This window comes from Pan troglodytes, chromosome 10, assembly GCF_028858775.2.
Source record: "Pan troglodytes isolate AG18354 chromosome 10, NHGRI_mPanTro3-v2.0_pri, whole genome shotgun sequence".
NCBI lineage: Eukaryota > Metazoa > Chordata > Mammalia > Primates > Hominidae > Pan > Pan troglodytes.
In genome coordinates, this window is record NC_072408.2 from 96,450,279 (window position 1) to 96,472,849 (window position 22,571).

Below are 22,571 nucleotides of genomic sequence, written 5' to 3' on the forward strand. Positions count from 1 at the left end.
TTCTGATAGACAATTTCATAAATTCCATATAGAATACTGGGAAAATAAGAATAGGAACCCCAGAACCTAAAAGTTAGAATAATTAATATGACTTGGGGGTCAATTTGTGATACTATAGCTTTCTCTCATTCAGTGTTTTGGAAGCGAACTTGTAATTTTTCCCACCACCCCTTCCATTTCATATTTACTTAGTTCAACTTAGTTCAAGCTATCACAATGAGGTTACTACAAGAGCCTCCCAAGCTGTCACCCTCCATTTCAAACAGTATCCTCACCTATCCTTCCCTTCTCCAATCCCAGAACATATCTTAACCATTTGCAAATTCAATTCTGACTAGATGGAGGTGTGACTGCTAGACCTACTCTTGGTTAGTCATATAATACTAAATAGTTTATATCTCAAACTCATTCTTCAGCAGTTAAAGGAGTTGGATTAGGTAAACTTTAAGGATTTTACCAGTTCTTAAGAAAAAACAACCTGTCCTTTGTAGAGCATCACAGAGAATTCATTAATTTGCTTTAAACATATATTCATTCTTTAATTTTATACTTCAATACGCATTAAAAATAGTCATGATACAGAATAACAGACCAACTCAAGAGATATCATTAGGCCTATATTTCAGTTTTATCATTACACTAGTACGAATGCTGAATCTCAAATCTCTTGATTTTTTGGACTCTGGTCCCTCATTTGTAAAATATAGCTCTGCATTCAAAGATTTCTAATGTTTTTGTCAGCTTACCAAAAAAAGTCTGCAAGGATTACAACAGTAGAAGGTAGCATAAAATACAGATTCCTCTTTATATTATTGACTCTTAGGAAAATGGTGTTTGCTGACAATGGTACATAGTTGCGAAAGAGGAAAGTGTTCAAAGATATAAATGAAATTTTTACCTGATAGAAGTAAGGGATCCTTATCTAAAGACTTTTTAACATGATCTGATTCACCAGTCAATGAGCTTTCATCAATTTTAAGATCATTGCCTTGAATAAGTATGCCGTCAGCTGGAAGAAGATCACCTAAAATAAAAAGCATGATATACTAAACTATAAACAAGATTACAGTAATTTTATGTTTAGTGTCAGATGTACTGCTCTTTTTACTTACTTACCATATTTCACTTGAGCAATATCTCCAACAGTAATGTCAGCTACAGGTATCTGAATGACCTGACCACCCCTGATGACAGTGAACTTCTGTTCTTGTTCAATTCGGCTCTGCAAACCTCTAAACTGTTTTTCCTTACTCCAGTCATTGAAAGCTGTTACTAACACCACACACACTACAGACAAGAGGATTGCAGCTCCTTCAATCCAACCAGTTTCACCTTCACCTTCTTCCTCCCCAACAGAAACTTCTCCACAAACTATTTGGAAAGAAAGAAAATGCTTATCAAAAAGATTCTGAATTGATGACAACATACATATAGTACGTCTAAATCATATTTTTGTGTTAATTATATTTACTTTATCAATTTTACTTATAGCAATAAATACTTTATTAAATTCAAAGCATTCCATAAGAACTCTATGTCACTTTCAAGTTCCCTGCTTCTGTAATTCTTAATCTCAGGAGAGGGAGGCAGTCTAGGTAGGGTACTAGTTAAGAGTAAGGACACTGAAGGAGATGAAATATCAGTCCTAAGGCAAGTTACTTAATTTTTGAGACTTGGTTTCTTCATCGTCAAATTATGATACCACCAGCTATTCCAGAGTTATTATTGTGAGGATTAAATGTGAGGATACTGGTAAAGTAGGTACAGCAGTGGCTAAGGCTTTCTTTGCACTCAACCAAGAGCTAACCATATTAATTATTACATATGATAGACAAGATATACATGAAAAGTTAGTATTATGTGAAACCCATGAATCATGCTTATTTACTATGTCATTTTTACTGAAATGTGATCAAAACTTGGCTTTTATAACATGAAAAGTTAAGCAAACTGCTACTTGTTATTCCAACCATTTAAGCACATGCTAGGTGCCAGACACTATTTTAGGGGCTAGAAATACAGTAGTGAGTAAGACACACAAGCTCTCTCTCCTCATGGAATCCATACTCAGACTGGGGACGGTATATGAAGAATTCAGATAATAATACACAAATAATTAATTTCACATATTGACAAGTGCCATGAAGAAAAACATAGTGATGTGCTATTAAATGAAAAAAGAGGGATAACTGAGGTTCAGTGAGCAGAGAAGGCCCCATTGAGGTATGCATGACATTTGAGCTACCAAATATTGGTAGAGAACCAGCCATCTAAGAAAAAAAAAATCCAGGGAGAGATTAAAATCAGTACAAATGGCAGAATAGAGATCAGAAAAGGATGTGGGGTGGGAGGTGGGGAGGGGGGAGAGAATGAGCCAAAACTCTATAGTCAATAATGGTGAAGAATAACAGAACAGTGCTTTTTGACTTCGGGCTGTAATCTAGTTGTGAGTCCAAAATCAATTCAGTGGCTCATGACCAGCATTCTGAAAAATGGAACAAAACAAAATAGAAAGGATATGTATGTAGTAAGGATAAGTATTATTTCCTGAAACGCTGATTACTTATAAATTCGCATGAAGGAATACAGGCTTCTGGGTTGCTATGTGAAGTTATTTCTTTTTGAATTGAATTGAAATGTCTGAAAGCCATTGGTTCTCTCAAACAGACAAAGCAGGAGGATTATTCAGAAGAAAAGAATGAGTAAATAAATGACACTAGAAATGACTAAAGCGTGTTCTAGCATGGTGAGTACAGACTGAAGAAAAAATCTGAGGTGTGAGGGTGCTGACTAAAAAGCAATCTGGGAGGGAAGACAGGGAATGAAGTAAGATCAATTGGGGATGAAATGGAAGACTTGACGTGAACAGTTACAAAAAATATCCTGAGAACCACCAGCAGGATTCAACTGTGAGGTACAAGCAGGATAATCCAACAGAACCCCCTCCAACCCAAATACCAGAATTTCTATTTTAATTATTTTCAAGCTCAAGAAATCACCATGTGTCATTGTGTATAATAACCAGTTAAAGTGATTTTATGATTTACATTCTGTTTAACAGTCAAGGCTGTAAGAATGACTCTCCCCGCTCCATTCCTCCCTCTAGCCGGAAGACAGGAGATTAACTCTGAATTAGAGCAACTCTGGACTCAGAATCAGATGATAGAACACCATGCTGACCACTTTCACCAACTTGGAAACACAGCTAACATATTATCCAAGTGAAGCATTTTACTGGGTTTTGATGTCATTTATTACACAAAAAATGCAATACTTTATAACAGCATATAAAAACAACAGATTGACATCAGACAATGGAATTTACCAGTCATATTTTAACAAATACCTTTGCATAACTGGTGGGTAGGTATCATGAAAATGAGTATGATTTAGTAACTACACTTTTCCCACTTGGATTTATATAATGTTGTGTTTCTTTTAGCTGCGAGACATTAAAGCCAACTTCTGAAATTAAACTTAGACCTAAATCAGGTTAACAATAATGTTTTATGGCTACAAGAAGAAAGCAAACATTAAATTTTATTTATTTATTTATTTTTTTGAGACAGAGTCTCACTTTGTTGCTCAGGCTGGAGTGCAGTGGTGCCAATGTGGCTCACTGCATGCTCAAGCAATCTTCCTACCTCAGCCTCCCAAGTAGCTTAGACCACAAGGCGCATGCCACCACACCCAGCTCATTTTAAAATTTTCTGTAGAGATGGGATCTCGCCACATTGCCCAGATTGGCCTCGAACTCCTGGCCTCAAGCAATCCTCCCACCTCAGCCTCCCAAAGTGCTGGGATTACAGGCATGAGCCACTGTGCCCAGCTTTATCTTTTACTTTCAATTTCTACTTTTTCTATATGCTGAAAATATACAAATTATATAGTTATAAATATAATTAATAAATGCATCATTTGGAGGTATGTGCTCATTTTTTTCCTGATAGAGTAAATAACCAAAAAAGTTTAAAGACCAACACAACAGAGGTTAAGGAGGGGAAAGAATTATGGACAATTATACAATTTTCAGCTCTGAATCTGACATGGATATCCATCACTAAACTACTGAATATTTCAAAAGAGAACTTGAAGCAAATTAATGACATATATCATTTCATATATAGTTCTACTCTACATCATACAGATAAGACCAAAATAATCTTGAAATAGTACAAAATATAAATCCTTTCCTACTGACAATGATTACAAATTTTTAGAGAAGTTATAGGGGAAAAAGGATCAAAGTTACAAAATGACTACAGCTTACAGTTATATATATGTATAAATATATAAAGAATTTTAACAATGTTTTCAGTAAAGTCCAAGCTCAAATATAATAATAAAAACCTGTATTATCAAAGGTATTCTCTTGTAAATATATTCAACTGAGAGACATGCACAATCTAAATTCAGTCAATACTCTCTACCACAAGGCAAATATTCCATTTTAAAACCTCCTAGTTGAGCTATTCATTGGGTGATGTACCAAGTTTGTACATTAACAGTACAGAGAAGTAGTTCTCAAAGTGCTGTCGTGAAACCTGAGAGGGATTCCTATTTTAATAATTTGAAGACATAATTATTGGTCTCATATTTCATTAATGTGTAACATAATTTTCCAAAGATTACACTGCATGTGATAATGTGACATAATAAATACAGAAGCAGACAGGAGAACCGAGCTATCTTCAATTAAGCTGGGCATTAAAGAGATATGACACCACTCTTTATTTCATTTAAAAATTCATTATTGGGGGAACATTTTTCATCAAAATGCTATCTATGTGAATATACAATAGATTATTATTTAAAAATGCACTGATAAATATTTTGTCCAGCTTTACTGCAGTATGATTGATAAAACTGCATATATTTAGGATATACAGCAAAATATTTTGATATATGTATATGCTGTGAAAAGATTGCCACAATCAGTTAACATATCCATCACCTCATATAGTTACTTTTGTGGTGAGAACACATTAATATTCAAAAAATTTTCCATTTTAATTTAGAATATACTAAATATTTATAGGAATAATTCACATAATCAAAAGCTCTTTGGAGTCCTCAATACTTGAAGAGTTTAAAGAGGTCTCGAGACCAACAAGTTTGAGAACTCCTGTTAAGTGCAGATACCAGTAACTATAGATTTATTTATGGTTTGGGCTATAGCATATATTTTCACATCAAGTAATATTAGGAAGACATTTTGATCATTTAGATTTCTATGGCTGTAGATTTACAAATAGATTCCTTTTAAGCAAGTTACCACACCTCAGTGTTGAGATGTAACGAGACAAAAAGATACATGTAGTGTATTAATAATGATTTTAAAAAATGCAAGGCTGGGCACAGTGGCTCACGCCTGTAATCTGAGCACTTTGGGAGGCCGAGGCGGGCAGATTAACTGAGGTCAGGGGTTTGAGACCAGCCTGGACAACATGGTGAAACCCCGTGTCTACTAAAAATACAAAAATTAGCCAGGCATGGTGGCGCATGCCTATAGTCCCAGCTACTCAGGAGGCTGAGGCAGCAGAATCGCTTGAACCTTGGAGATGGAGGTTGCAGTGAGCCGAGATAGTGCCACTGCACTCCAGCCTGGGCGACACAGTGAGACTCTGTCTCAATATATATATAGTCTCTCTCTATATATTTTATATATATATCTGTCTCAATATACATATTTTATTTTATATATATAATAAAAATAAAAAATAAAAAATGCAAATACTAAATAACTTTTCACCATGGAGCAAAAAAATCTTTATATGTTTCATTAAGAACTTCTAGTGAACTCTGACTCTTTTAAAAGGGCCTTACAACACCGACAGCTCTAGATTATCTTCTCAGTTGGATTTTAATACCTGTATCTCCTTTAACAAATTTAGGAAAGGACCTGTCACTACATCTTACAAAGGAAGCAGTTTGAATTCCAAAAAGATTTGTCCTGGACCTTGCTGGTAATAAACTCCACTTCTTGAAAGTATTTTTTCTTTTGTTTTCTAAGAAAACTAAAATGTTCAAAGTAAAAAGCTTTTATTAATCTGCTAACTCAATTCTAGAAAACCAATACCCAATATTTGATAGTGACAGCTAGACAGGTGGAAAACTGACAAAAATTCAGCTGTATGTTGCTGAAGATGATATACTCCCCTTTTCAGATAAACACATGTATCTATGCACCATCATACCTTTACATATATTAGTGCTCATAGACACATAGACACACGGATACATATTTAAAATCTTAAAGGATATATACATAAAAGGGTTAGCAGGAATCTCTAAGAAGTGGGATTTCCAGTGAATATTATTTCCTTTGGACTGTCTTTGCCCACCCCCATTATTTTTTTTTAAACAGTAAAACAGGTACTACTTATTTAGCAAAAATAAATAAAAGTTTAAAAAATAATTTAGCTCAACAGTGACAAGAATATTGTCTAAGCCTCTCCTTATCTATAGTGATTTTCAACCAGAGGCAACTTTGCCCCCTATGGGACACACAGCAAAATCTGGAGACGTTTTTGGTTGCCTCACTGGGGGTGGGGTACAGAATGAATATTGTGACAAATAATTTTGCCGCTCAATATGTCAGTCGTGCTGCTTCTAAGAAACCTTAATCTATACCAATCTCAGATAAACTGGTTTATGCTGTGTCCAAATTTCTTTAAAGAGAAAGAATACAGTCTTACGTGAGCCTAGGTACATCTTATAAATAATTACATAATTATTGATAGAGTTTGGATGTTTTTCCCCTCCAAATCTCATGCTGAAATATGATCCCTAGTGTTGAAAGCAGGGCCTAAGGGGAGGTGTTTGGATCATGGGGGTGGAACCCTCATGAATGGCTTGGTGCCCTCCCCATGGTGACTACTTCACACAAGAGCAGGTCCTTGAAAAATCCTGGCCCCTCCAGGCCACCTCTTGCTCCCTCTCTCTCCATGTGTTCTGCCTGCTCCTGCTTCGCCTTCTGCCATGACTATAAGCTTTCTGAGGCCCTCACCAGAAGCAGATGCTGGCACCACGTTTCCTGTACAGCCTGCAGAACCTTTTCTTATAAGTTAGCCAGTCTCAGGTATTCTTATACAGCAATGCAAACAGACTAACATAATTACCTTATCCAACTTTTAGAGTTAGCAAGTATCTCTTCACAACTCGAAAGGGTATAGGAATGAAGCTTTCACAAAAATATTTTGGTGAATCAGCCTTTTGATACATAAAATACTACTGGTTTGTTTTATATTACAGCTACTTAAATATAGTAACCAAAATGCATGCTAGATTTCCTACCAGTTACAGAATCTACCAGCAGAACTATTAATTTTAAACAAATTTTTTAAAAGGCAGATAAAGAAATTTAAAAGAGAAAGGGAAAGATAGGAGAAAAAAACATTTGTAGCCACAAGTTAAAGCAAATCTACCACGCTATAATGTATTTCTCTATTGGTTAGGATACTCTGTACAGATTGAGTATCCCTTTTCTGAAATGCTTGGGGCCAAAAATGTTTTAATTTTTTCAGATTTGGGAATATGTGCATATATATAAAATCAGATATCTTGGGGATGGGACCCAAGTCCAAACATCAATTTATGTTTCATATACACCTTATACACACAGCCTAAAAGTAATTTTATACAATATTTAAAAAATAATCTTGTATATGAGACAAAATTTGTGGTAAGTACTTATGTGTGGAATTTTTCCACTTGTGGCATCATGTCGGCACTCGAAAATTTTGAATTTCAAAGTATTTCGGATTTTCATATTAGGGATGTTCTACCTATAGTAATATGGCAAGGACATTTTCCATAATGGCAAGGAAATTATCCAAATGGTGTACATAGCAAAACACTTTAAGAACTTGACAAGTAATGAATTTGGGAAGAGAACAGAATTTTGCTTTCATAATGACATTTTCCAAAAGAAACCAAAAACTAAAAACTGAAATTGTTTCACAGTATAGTGTTCTAAAAAAACTTAAAAACTGTGATAGCAAAGACCATGTCATATACATGGCATAGGTCTGTGCCAGACACATAGTAAGCATATATGGGTAGGTTATTTAACCTCTGTGCCTCATTGTAAAAGGGAGGTAACACAATCTAATTCATAGGGTTACTGTGAAAGTTATGTGAGATAATATATTTAAGGTACTTAGAACAGTGCCTAGCACATAGCAAACATCAATAAATGCTGGCCAGCTATTATTATTGTGCATTAACTAAATGAATTAGCTGAACTAGCATCAGACATGTCTTTTTTCCCCCCATTTACTTACGTGCATTATCCCCTTCTGGAGGCTGATAAAAAGAAAGGCCCAATGATACTATGGCTGCAATTTCTAATATAATTAAAGTGACATCTTGTAATGCTTCCCATACTAATTGAAGAAAGGTTTTTGGCTTTTTAGGAGGTATAAAATTCTTTCCAAACACTGCTTCTCTTCTTTCTAAATCTGCAGGGTTTCCACTTAAACCTAATAAAAAGAAACAAATTTCAGTGAACAGTTTTACTTCTTACAAATGAAAATATATAGTTTTATTCAAAATACCTCAACTCATCACTCTAGATTGTAATTCCTAAGACCCTACCAAAATGTTTACTTTCATGCTTTAAGTGTACAGAATTTAAATCACTGAAAAACATGTGCAGGTCTTTAAAAGAACACTTTAAGTAGATAAGTTAGGACTGCACTAAGAATTTTCACTTTCCCAACTGCTTAGTTTTGTTTTTTGTTTTTTATTTTGCTTGTTTTTTTGAGACAGAGTCTTGCTCTGTCACCCAGGTTGGCGTGCAGTGGCACAATCTCGGCTCACTGCAACCTCTGCCTCCCAGGTTCAAGTGATTCTCCTACCTCACCTTCTCGAGTAGCTGGGACTATAGGTGCATGCCACCACACCCGGCTAATTTTTGTATCTTTAGTAGTGACAGGGTTTCACCATGTTGGTCAGGCTGGTCTTGAACTCCTGACCTAAGGTGATGCACCTGCCTCAGCCTCCCAAAGTGCTGGGATTACAAATGTGAGCCACCATGCCTGGCCAGAACTGCTTATTTCTGATCGTACTATCTTATACCATCTTGTAGATGTTAGCAATCAGAACTGTTGTGACAGTCTGATGGTTTTCATATTGGAGTTAAACATTTCCCTGACCTGAGGATATTGCCCCCACAAAACTGGGAAGTTTATATATAAAGATACATACACACACACACACATATACACATATGTATACATACGTATATATATACACATATGTATACATACGTATATATATACACATATGTATACATACGTATATATATACACATATGTATACATACGTATATATATACACATATGTATACATACGTATATATATACACACATATGTATACATACGTATATATATACACATATGTATACATACGTATATATATACACATATATGTATATACACGTGTATATGTATATACACGTGTATATGTATATATGTATGTATATATGTATGTGTATGTATATATGTATATATGTGTGTATATGTGTATATATGTATATACGTATATATGTATATATACACACACACACATATATACACACATATATATATATTTGGTTCAGTTATATAGATATAGATACAGATTTGGTTTAGTTATTGCACCCTGGACAACTGTGAAAGTCTGATTTTTTACTCTCATTTGCTGAGTAACAGTGAAAAGTTAATCTAACACAAGCTCTAAAAGCTTCTCTACTAAAATGTCTCTGTTATACTTCGATTGATATAACAGGATACTTAGGATGATCTTTCTTAGAAGTAATAGGTGGTGCTATTGAATGTACCTATTGTCACTTAAGGTAAAAGGTATACTGTAGGAGGTATACTGTAGGATGTAACATTTATTGTCTGGAGTATGGAATTAGAAAGATATGAGGAGGTTAAGACAGAGCTAGTTGGATGAACATCCATTTTGCCATTCCTTCACCCTACCAAGTAAGTCTTTAACCTTGTTGATCCTGTCAAACCCACATATATCCCAATTAGTTAATGCAAAGTGTGTACACATGTACATTATTGTGGGAGTGTAACAGTACAGACAGCAGTGACAAATGATATTTTTCCTTGTCTGTTTAAGAATGCAAGAGAAGCCGGGCACAGTGGCTCATGCCTATAATCCCAACACTTTGGGAGGCCAAGGCAGGCAGATCACCTGAGGTTGGGAGGCCGAGGCAGGCAGATCACCTGAGGTCGGGAGGCCAAGGCAGGCAGATCACCTGAGGTCAGGAGTTCAAGACCAGCCTGCCCAACATGGTAAAATCTCATTTCTACTAAAAACACAAAAATTAACCGGGTATGGTGGTGGGTTCCTGTAATCCCAGCTACTTAGGAGGCTGAGGCATGAGAATCACTTGAACCCAGGAGGCTGAGGTTGCAGTGAGCCAAGATCACGCCACTGAACTCCAGCCTGGGGGATAGAGCAAGACTCTGTTTCCGAAAAGAAAGAAAGAAAGAAAGAAAAAGAATGCTAGAGAAGAAGGCAGAGATAACCAGGATAACATCATTTTTGACTTCTCATATTAAACCTAACTTCAATTTGCTTTTTTGGCAAGAGCCTATTCCAAGAGAACATCAAAGGAGGAAGACAGGAAAACAGTAGATTACTGTAAGGCTCTCAGCTTTAAGTGCTTTAACTATTAATCTCACTGCTCAGGCAGGCAAAGAGTAGAAGAGGGAATATAAATACATTAGAATAAATAATGAGAAATGAACATATAGCTTTAAAGTAATTATTTACTTCATTGAAGGATTCAACAAGATTCAAAGATTTCAGAAAATGATCTCACTTGCAACTATAACAGGGTCCATACTGGGCAATACGGAAAGTATTTTAGATTTCTCAGTTGGAAAAAAAAAAGAAAAAAAAAGAAAAAAAGAAAGACTTATCAGTTGAAAGCTTCCAAAGAGCTCTAATCTTTAAGACAGAGTCAATAGAAAGCAAGGCAGCAATGGACTGCAGTAATAAGGATGAGATTAGTCTATGCGTAGGTTTGTCTTGTCTTGTGTTTGAATGCTCTTACCAGCAAAAAGAAAAAAAAAATGGAGACAGTGGTTATATCAGCCTAACTCACACTGTACAAAGACTACCATTAATTGCATACATATGACATACCTGTAACACCTGATAATTATCACCACTAAAAAATAATTGGCCAAATCTTAACATATTGGTTATAACAGGGACCAATATTTTATGTTACCACTGAAAAGAACAGCCACAGAGCTAAAGATAGCTTTAAAACGTATCTTGGAGAGTATATGGGAAGTAAAGGTCTTAAATGCTATTATAATTCCTCTAAACTACTAACACACACAAAAGCACACACCTAGGACACTATACCAATAAAACTATCTGGTATAGGAAGTAGAAGACCTAGGTTCCAGTTCACCTACTGAAATCTTGTGCAAGTTACTTAACTCTTTGGGGGTCAAGGGAGGGCACTAATATCAGTTGGCCAAACTTACAAGGTTGTTTTTGAAGAACCAAAACAGAAGGTATACACAGTTCATAAATCATAAACAGGGCATCTCTTAAGTTAAATAAGTGGAACACAAATTATAAGCTGACTGAACACTATAGTTATTAATTCAATTTTGGGGACAATTAATTTCTATTAATAAACTTACACAATCTAAATATAATAAAACGAACAGTTTTGTAACAACAGTCTGTTTCCCAATACATATTTACTGAATATTTACTACTTCTAGGGACTGTTCTACATGCTGAGGAGTCAGTGTGAACAAGAACATTCAATAAGTTTTATACTATCCTGGAGGTAGACAGTAGACAATTAAAATAACTACAGACAAGTACAATGAAGACAATAAAAAAGGGCCAATAGAACTCTCTTAGTGGGCTACATTAGCCTTTCTAAGGAGCTAACATTTGGCTTCTGTCTGAACTTCCAGGGGTCAAGGGTGAGAAGACTTTCGAGCAGAACATTCCCAGCAGCAAAAGCAAATACAAAGGCCCAGAGATCAAAACAAGATTAGAAGATTTACTAGCCAGAAGCAAAGCCACTGTAGTAAAACCCAGTGACCCTGGAGGAAAGAAGAGAGGGTCAAAATGGAAAAAGTGGCCAAAGGTAAGAACACGGGGGCTAGGGAGAGGAGAATGGCATTCTCACCTTAAAGTGCAATGAAAACAATTAAAGCAGAGTAGTGGTAACTAACCTGCATTTTAGAAAAATCACATAAATTGCTATCTGAAGGAAATTGAAGAGAGCAAGATTGAAGGAAAAAGACCAGTTGGGCGGTTGCTGCTTATAAAGTATAGATGATGGTGCTTGAATTTGGGTTTTAGAAGTGGAGGCAGAAGGGGATAAGTGGATTTGCCAGGTATTTTGGAAGGAGATCAGACAACGTACTTAAGGACAGGATGTAGGATGAAAGGGAAAGAATGTTTTTGTTTTTGTTTTTGTTTGCGAGGGGGAGGGGTCTTCAAGCACTTAAGTGGGTGGATGGTAGTCATATTCCAAGACAGGCAATTTTGAGAATTGAAGAATTAGGAGGAAAGGGGAGGGAGGAGTTAATGGTTCTGTTTCATAGATTTAAACAAAACAAGTGTAGGTGTCTAGTAGACAGCTGGCTATCCATATTGAGAACTCAAGGAGAAGTCTGAGCCAGAGTCATCAATACACAGATGATTCTGGAGCCACAAGCCCAATGAGAGCTCTCAGAAAGTTAAAGTAGACAAGAAGGGAGCTAGGCTGAGGCTACAGCGTTGGAGCACCCAACACTGATGTTCAAATAGGGCAAGAGGAGCCCAAGGCACCTAAGAAGAAACAGCCAGTGAGGGAGGCAAGGAAGGCAGGGGAGGGGGGAACAAAACAAAACATGTTCAGGTAGTACCACAGAAGCCCAGAGACGAAAAGAGGTTTTAAAAAGATGATTTGGCTGACCATGACAAATGATGTTAAAAGGATGAGTAACAGACCAGAGAATGGAACACTTTTCTTTCACTAGATAGAGGCTGATGACCTTGTAAGGAATATTCCAGTGCAATGGTGTGGAAGAAAGTCTGATTAGAAAAGAGCTGAACGGACAGTGGGAATGAGCAAGTGGCAACAGTAAGCATAGCTAACTTTTTCCAAGAGTGTGATCCAGTGGGCAGAAATAAATCAGTGAAGATGAGTTCAAATGGGTTTTATTTGCATTTTGTTTTTTAAAAGTAGGTGACAGACATTAAGACAAGTGACTTAATGACAATGATCAAGTGGAGAAGACAACACTGATGATACAGGAGATGAAGGGTAATACCACAGGTAAGCCTTCGAAGGGGCCAGAGGCCATGCAATTCAGGGCTGCAATGTTTGTCTAATACAGATGCAGGAGGAGGCTTCTACTGTAAGGAGGGAGAAAGTAAAGTATGAGATATAGCTAAGCTGGTGGAACTGGCAAAGAAATTACTGGTCCTAGTTTTAAAAATATAAATAATGATATCAAATTACTAGGAATAACTTATAAGAAAATATAATGAGAACTCTTCTGCCTAATTGGCTCAGTTAATTGTAGTGTAGTGGCAATGAGGCCAAGGTCATGCATGGAATTGATCTTCTTATGGCCCAGTTAACTTCACAAAGAGAAAATATAACCAAAACACATCAAAAGTAGCCTCAGAATTACATGCTTTTGGGGTCTGACTCCATCATTGTTTGGAGAAATAAAAGTCTATATTTGATCTATGAGTAGATAACAGCTCAGAAGTACTGTCTTTATATTTGAAAAGAACATACAATCAAATAAAATGTCACTTACATTAAGACCTTAATGTTTTACAAGAAAATGTAGCATCCCAATTGCGGGCACTAATAAAATTATGTCCCAATTTAGGAATAAAGTGGGGGGAATTTACTGGAATGTTGGATGTAGATTTAACCGACAATCACAGCTAACACACAGCACATACTACAGTCTTATCAAATTCTGTACTAGAAGTTTTGTATTTATGTATATATCATATGTATATGTGTGTCTGTATGTGTTTATATTACATGTACATGTATGTATGTCTGTGATATGGTAAGGATGTTTATCCCTTCCAAATCTCACGTTGAAATGTGATTACAAATGTTGGAGGTGGGGTCTAGTGGGGTAATTGGATCATGGGGGCAAATCCTTCATGAATGGTTCAGCATCATCCCCTTGGTAATAAGAGAGTTCTTGCTCAGTAGTTCATGCCAGATCTGGTTAAGAGTCTGGGAACTCCTCCTTCTCTCACTCTCGCTCTCATCATGTAACGTGCCTGCTCCTGCTTCACCTTCTGCCATGAGTAAAAGCACTCTGAGACATCCCTAGAAGCCAGGCAGATGCCAGTGCCATGCTACCTGTATAGCCCGCAGAATTGTGAGCCCATTAAATCTCTTTTCTTTATAAATTACCCAGTCTCAAGTATTTCTTTATAACAACACAAAAATGAACACACACAGAAAATTGGTACTGAGGTATGGGGCACTGCTATAAAGATACCTTAAAAAGTGGAAGCGGCTTTGTAGCTGGGTAACAGGCAGAGGCTGGAAGAGTTTGGAGGGCTTAGAAGAAGACAGGGAAATGAGGGAAAGTCTGGAAACTTCTTAAAGACTGGTTAAATGGTTCTGACCAAAATGCTGATAGAGATATAAACACTGAAGTCCAAGCTGACAAGTTCTCAGATGGAAATGAGAAACTTACTGGGAACTGGAACAAGGGTCACCCTTGTTAGGCCTTAGCAAAGAACTTGGCTGTATTGTGTCCATGCCTGAGGGATCTGTGGAAGTTTGAACTTAAGAGTAATTACCTAGGGTATCTAGCACAAGACGGTTCTCAGCAGCAAAACATTCAAGAACTGGCATGGCTGATTCTAACAGCCTACTATTAGCAGGAGCAAAGGAATGACCTGAAGTTGGAACTTATAATTAAAAGCAAAGCAGAGGGTAAAGTCTGGAAAATGTGCAGCCTGACCCTGTGGTAGAGAAGGAAAACAAGTGGGCTGTGGTGCAATCACTTTCTAGAGAGATTAGCATGACTAAAAGAGAGCTGAGTGCTAATAGATAAGGCAAGGAGAAAAAGGCCTCGAAGGCATTTCAGAGATCTTTGGGACAGCCCCTCCCATCACAGGCCCAGCAGCCTAGGCAGAAAGAATGCTTTCAAGGGCTAGGCCCAGGGTGCAGCTGTCCCGCTCAGCTTCAGGAGACTGCTCCCTGCATCCTGGCTGCTCTGGCTCCAGCCTCTGCTCAAACGGGCCCAGGAACAGCTTGGGCCACAGCTCTGGAGGGTGCAAGCCATAAGCCTTGGTAGTTCCTATGTGGTATTAAATTTGCATATACTCAGAATTCAAGTGTGGAGGAGGCTTGGCAGTTTTCCCCTAGATTTCAAAGGAAATATCAGAAAGGCTTGGTGCCACAAGAGAAGCCTGCCTAGGGGCAGAGCCCCCATAGTGAAACTCCACTAGGGCAGTGCCAAGGGGAATTGTAGGGTTGGAGCCCCCACAAAGTCCCCCCACAAGGGCACTGCTTAGTGGAGCTGTGGGAAGGGGGCCATTGTTTTCTAGATCCTAGAACGGTAGAGCCACTGGCAGTTTGCATCCTAAGCCTAGAAAGCCTCAATCACTCAACTACAACCTAAGAGTAGCCACAGGGGCTGCACCTACCTTATAAAGCCACAGAGGCGGAGCTGCCCAAGGTCTTGGGACTTCGCCCTTTGTATCAGTGTGCCCTAGATGCAGAATATGCAGTCAAAGAAGATTGTTTTGGAACTCTAATGACTGTCCTGTTGGGTTTCAGACTTGTGTGGTCTACCACTCCTTTCTTTTGGCTGATTTTTCCCTTTTGAAATGGGAAGGTAAACCCAATGCCTGTACCACAACTGCATCGTGGAGTAAATAGCTTGTTTTTGATCTCACAGGCTCATAAATGGAAGGAACTCATCTCCAGATGAGATTTTGGACTTTGAACTTTTGAATTAATACTGGTATTAGTTAAAACTTTGGGACACTGTTGAGAAAGCATGATTGTATTTTGAAATGTGAGAAAGACACGAGATTTGGTGGGGGCAGGGGTGGAATAATATGGTTTGGATGTCTGTTCCCTGCAAATTTCATGCTGAAATGTGATTCCAAATGTTGGAGGTGGGGTCTAGTGGGAGGTGATTAGATCATGGGGGAAGATTTCTCATGGACAGTTTAGCACCATCCCCTTGGTGATAAGTGAGTTCTTGCTCAGTTAGTTCACATGAGATCTGGCTGTTTAAAAGAGTCTGGGACCTCCCCCTTGTTTCTCTTGCTCCCTCTCTCACCATATGATGTGCCTGCTTCCACTTTACCTTCTGCCATGAGTAAAATCTCCCTGAGGACTCACCAGAAGCCAAGCAGATGCTGATGCCATGCTTCCTGTACAGCCTTGCAGAACCATGAGGCCAATTAAACCTCTTTTCTTTATAAATTACCCTGCCTCAGGTATTTCTTTATAGCAGTGCGCAAACGGAGTAACACAGTCTGTATCATGGTGGACCTATAGCAGCAGCCAAACTGACTTTTCTAAGTGAGGGACACCGGAAAATGTGCAGACCAAGAAAGTACATAAAAATTTATGTTTATGTTTATTCTTCTTGGGAAACAATCTAATATTCTCATGATTTTCTCAATTTCAAAAGAGGAGGCAATCCCGTCCCTAACTGCAAATTTAAGAGACACTGTTCTAAAGTCAAACTTACACATTCTTTCCCAAATGCCTACTACGTCACTGTGCACTAGGCATACAAAGGGAAATGACTCAGGATGCCTTTCCCTACCACTTGCCCTCAAAGAGCTCATAGTTTGGTGGGGGAGACTGACAAGCAACCAGTTAAACACTGTGGGTTTTGTGTGTTTTGGGCTTTCAAACCTAAAGCTCAGGAGAAACTCCTGGACCTAATTTCAGCAACCACCACTTAAAAGCTTAGTGTCTCATTTGCTTTCTTGCCCTTTACAAGTCCATGAAGCCATGCCTCTTACAGAATACCACTTGGCACCTGCCTTTAATTTTTATGAATTCATTTATAAAAATGAATTCCTTTTTTAATGTAGAACTCTGAATAACAAACATGATCCTAGGGCTGGAGGCCTGTATACCAGAAACCCTATTATCCAAAAGTCTACCATCCAGTATAAAATATAACATAGGACCACAATGAGATGAAAGATATACCAAAAGCTAGTGTAAAAATATAAGGATCAAGGAATGTGATTCAGAATATGAATAAGAAAGTCAATGCAGGAAAACAACAAAGATACAGAAGAAAAAAAAAACTGTGAAGGTAATTTTATGCAGTTAGGATGTTATAAGCAGGTTATTTTGGTATAAAAGTGCATTCTTGGATTCTGAGGACTGTAAGACAGATGCTTTCTCTAACGGAGCCAAAAATATGAAGTTACAAGCCTCAATTCCAGTTCACTTTGAAATTTACAGTTCCAATTTCTTTAGGAGTTAGGATGGTTAATCAGAACCACTGGGAAGTTTTTAATATGAAAATTATATCTGGTCAAAACACTTCCTATTGACCAGTATGCATATGATATTCTTCAAAACATATTGTTAGAACACAAGTGATAAATGGGCAAGACAAACAGGAATCACATAAATACAATTTCTTGAATAGGGCACTCTTTTTGTTCTTGAGACAGGGTCTCATTCTTTTGTGGGATCACACATGGATCACTGCAGCCTTGACTCAGGCGATCCTCCCACACTCAAGCGATCCTCCCACACTCAAGCGATCCTCCCACCTCAGCCTCCTGAGTAGCTGGGACCACAGGCATGTGCCACCACTCCTGGCTCATTTTTTTCTTTTTTAATGTTGCCCAGGCTGGTCTCAAATTCCTGGGTTCAAACGATCCTCCCACCTCAGCCTCCCAAAATGCTAGGATTACAGGTGTGAGCCACCATACCTGGCCAGGGTATGTTTTTTAAATAAAGAACAAATTGATAAGCAGAACCTTAAACCAAAATTTTTTTCACCATGTAATTCCAAAATTTTTTTTCCCTATCAAAAATTACTATCGAGAAGAGGGAACACAGCTACCTCTTTCTTCATAGTGCAACTCTTTTACAAGCTATGTGAACTGAACTTTTGTAACAGGTAACATACAATGCAGTGGTTAAAGCATGGTCTCTGAAGCCAGAATAAGACTGGAGCCAGAGTGAGACTCTGGGTAAACTGTTTAACTTTTTTGTCCTGAGGGTTCTTTGGCTGTAAAATAGGATAAACTTGTTAAAATATTAACTTATTTTAATATTTTCAAGTGCTAATAGCCAATATGGCACAAAAAGTGTTACCCATCATAAGGATAGCCTATCATTTTTATGGTTTTGCTTAAGAAATGTCTTGGGTTGCTCCTTTATACTTGACAGAAATCCAATATTGACACCCCCAATATTTCTGATTTCCCTTCTCCACTCATTTTTTTTAAACATGTATCGCCAACACACTACTAGTTGTCTTGTGAACTGTCTCCCCATGTGAACGTGTGAAAATTAGGCAGAGATATTTGTTTTATTCATGGCTGTATACCCAGGGCCTAGAAAAATGCCTACTGCATGGCAGATACTAATAAATACTACAAAATTTCAGCAATTCTAAGATGCACATATTCTTACATAAAGTCTCTAAAATTGTGATGATTTAATTATACACCAACAACTGCCTTCCGGTAACTGCCAGGCCCCACCACCTTTTTTAGAGGAAGTATATAAAACACAGGACAATCAAAATCCCAAGTCTGAAGAAAGTATATGTCAATGAATGAATCAATAAATGAATGAACTAAAGGGACAGGTAAGACAACTTCAGTTTTACCTAATTGAAATTCATGTACTTTGAAGAATCATTTTAATTCTCACTTTCCCTGACTATAAACAGGGTATTCTAACGAAAGAGTACTTGCTGTCTAGTTCATTTCCTTGGACGTACAAACTCCTAATTGCTTACTCCTGGTCATGTTTCATTTATTACCATTTGTATGCTTGATCAGTGACAAAATGCTTCTGAGTGAATTATTTCCACTAAGTTAAACTAAAACTATGAATATTCCTTTGGAAATAACATTCTTGTGAAGGCTGCTGCTGTGTTTTTTTTATTTTTGAGACAGGGTCTCCCTCTGTTACCCAGGCTGAGGTGCAGTGGTGCAATCATAGCTCACTGCAGCCTCAAACTCCTGGGCTCAAGTGATCCTCCTGCCTCAGCCTTCTGAATAGCAGAGACGCATGTGCCACCACAGTGGTTAATGTTTTTATTTGCAGAGATGGGGTTTTGCTATATTGCCTAGGCTGGTCCTAAACTCCTAGGTTCAAGAAAACCTCCCGCCTTGGCCTTTCAAAGTGTTGGGATTACAGGTGCGAGCCACTGCACTGCTGTTTTCATTTGTATTTTCAACTGTAAATATAAGTATAATGCTTAAAATGGCTTGCTTCACATTCTTTTAAAAATATTTCAAAAAAACAAATTGTGTATATATAAACAGTGAGGACAACAGTTTATACAAATTTTAGCAAATATTAAATTCACAATACTAGGAAGAACATGAGCAAAAACTGTCTACGAATTAAAGAGGGGATAATGCATGAATTTATCTAATAGCCCAAAGCAGCAACAATTCACATAGAATTTTGAGTGCTAAGTGGATATTTCTAGAGATTATCCATAGCTTCCAACATACTGTCAAAAGGGTACATAACTATCCCCTTCTCAAATTTTAAAAACCACTGTACTAGAGGTAAAATTTTCAGTTAACTTAACTTCACTAACTAAACCAATTTAAAAGGCACCGCTCCAAATAATACCGTGAAAGAAACTGTAGTGCAAACTCATGAGAAATCATGTCTATAAAAATGAGAAGCCATTCTCATTCTCAAATGGTGGGGTATTCAGTTATCAGAAGACAAGAACTTTGATTAATAGAGAAATGCAAGGACCTGGTTAGGGGAAGTACAATTGAGTGAAGATTTGAAACTAAAGTTCAATATTGCTTTTATGAACAAACTATGTTGTTATATTGAGGGCTCCTTAATGTTAGTGTCCCCTATCAACTTGATGATGATAAAACAATGAGATTTTTTAATGATTAAGCTGAATTAATAGATCTACCAGCTGAGAATAGCATACTAATGTACAAATCTCTAAGATGCTATATAACATCTCAAAGTCGGTTTGCATAATGAACAAGCTTCAAATTTTGTCAAATTACTGTCTATTAAAGTCCATGGGAACTGTTCCCGATACTCTTAGTTATACCTTAAGTATGCAACCAATTTTGTCAAATTACTGTCTATTCAAGTCCATGGGAACTGTTCCTGATACTCTTAGTTATACCTTAGATATGCAATACCATTTTAATGTATTAATAGTTGGGATCAATCTTGTAGTAATCAAACCCAACTACATCAAAATGGTGTAGCATATCTAAGGTATAACTAAGAAGCTGGTGTTTCTAGTGGTTCCAATTTGAAAAGATACAGAAAACCTTGAAGAGTTAACAGGTCTTGCAGGCAAAGAATATATTCCAAATAGTCTAAAGAAGCCCTGTTGGGACATGTGTGAATACTGACTCTGGCTTCCTCAAGATCATGCTACTTCAGAGAAATCAAAGTAACTACCTATCATTAAAATAATTAACAATTCACAATGAATTACATAGGTTACAAAGGTTTTAAAGAATTTTTAAATATAATTTAAAGTTATTTAATTTTGGAAAAGACTTTTTGCTATTACATTATATATTATCTAAGCAATAGCATGGCATAAAATGTTTCAGAAAAAATATTAAGAAAAATAGTTTTGCTTAATTTCTCTAGAATTAGCTTTGGAATATATACTAATATACTTTAAAATTTTACATTAATAATTTCTCATCCTTAATAAAATAAATTGTAATCCCCATTCATCCTCATATGTGTCCCTTCCCATCCCTGCCTTTAGAATTTGGAAATGCTTTCCTGAAATGTCCTAACCTTTATTTTATGTTTAATCTGATTAATTTATGAAAGGCAATCTTCTGAAATCATTTCAAAGACCATAATGCCAGAAAGTTACAATGAATTCTCCTTTTTGATTCTCAAAAGGAAAACCTGCCACAAATACAAATTTATGAAACCAAAGGCTTCTGTGAACACAGGAATATTCAACATAATTCAAAGACTAAAAACTAGTTTCATTAAAGGAAATGTCTGTTAGGTGAAAAACTAACTTCCATCTCTTCTATTTCATTTGCTTTAGGAACTCCTGAGCTAATTATTAAAGGTTAGGTTAAGCCTCATATGCTAAAACCAACTCAATCAACTACTGAGAGTGACAACTATTTTAAGCCACCCAGCAAAATGAAGGATAGTGATCCGAGAGTTTATTTCCACCAAATCCCTGGGAGGCATCCAAGCCTGGTTCCATCCTCTACAGCTCAGAGGGAAGACAATCTTTTTATCATAAACAGGCAGCAGTAGTATATATAATGGAACAAAATATTTCATCCCGCCAATCTAAAACATATAAATTAATTTGCAACATTTATGTGTTAATATAAAAATACTTTAACTGTATTAATCTGATAACTAACCCATTTTTAATGTCACTATAATTATGTCATAATCATACAATCGCCAAGATAATATAAGCATGCTCATTTATAAGCCAAATATATAGAACTCTTTGCACAAAGAACCAATAACAAGCATAATAAAACTCACCTTCATTGGGAGATGTTTTCAATTTGGTGCAAATTCCATAGACGTCTCCATAGCTTTCCTGTATTTTTCGTAATGCATCTGTGGACCTGAGCTCCATGAGAGCCCGCAGCTCTGCGAGCGTAATTCCAAAGTCTCCATCATGATTAGCTTCCTTCAAAGAGTTTTTCACACCACTGTAAGCAACTGAGTTGTTTGCCATGTCGCCCATTACAAGTATAATATATCAGAAGGAAAATGTTTCCCAAAAGAATTTAATTTTCACTTGATGTATTTCCAAGATGAAAATCTTTTAAATATGAAAATCTTTCTTAAACCAAACACTCATTGTATGACTTTGTAAAGCAGCATCAGCAGCAACATTTCCCAGAGAAGTATCTTGACCTTTGGCCCATGACTAGTTTCTCCGTATCAATCATGAGATATACACATCTGTAAGAAGAAAATATTTAAAAGTTAATAAAATCTATCTTAAGAGTATTATGCATGTAAGCATATTTTCTAAATGTCATCAAGTAGCTAAAGTAGATTATTTAATAATATAAATATTTTTGAACTCCAGTCTTGTGCTTTTAAAGTGCTTTGCATGATAAAAGATCAAAGTACAACTTTTAAATAAAACTGTGTATCAGAAGACATTAGATTACATTATTAAATAAAACTGCACTTCACATGACTGAATTTTATGATCCACTCAGTATTACTGTTATTGTTCCAAGCACTATGCTAGTTGTTTTAAATTCATTCTCTCACTTAATCATTACAATTTAATCCCATGAGGTGTTACTCCTTCTTCTTCTACTGATAAGAGCAGACTTCAAGAAAGTGAGTTTTCTGCCCAGC

At 36.8% G+C, this 22,571-nt stretch overlaps 1 protein-coding gene across 10 annotated transcripts in view; it reads right to left on the reverse strand.

Moving 5' to 3' along the window:
• The window catches only part of ATP2B1 (ATPase plasma membrane Ca2+ transporting 1), a 67,979-nt gene extending 45,819 nt beyond the window's left edge, over nucleotides 1-22,160 (reverse strand). For all 10 annotated transcript variants that reach the window (XM_054664586.2, XM_054664583.2, XM_054664589.2 and 7 more), the window contains exons 1-4: nucleotides 21,732-22,160; nucleotides 8,286-8,483; nucleotides 1,117-1,371; nucleotides 899-1,024 (exon numbers count right to left, since the gene is read on the reverse strand). In XM_054664586.2, coding sequence (XP_054520561.1) covers nucleotides 899-1,024; nucleotides 1,117-1,371; nucleotides 8,286-8,483; nucleotides 21,732-21,939 — 787 coding nt within the window. In that variant the 5' untranslated portion in view covers nucleotides 21,940-22,160. The remainder of the gene's footprint in view (nucleotides 1-898; nucleotides 1,025-1,116; nucleotides 1,372-8,285; nucleotides 8,484-21,731) is intronic.
• Nucleotides 22,161-22,571: the final 411 nt, after the last annotated feature.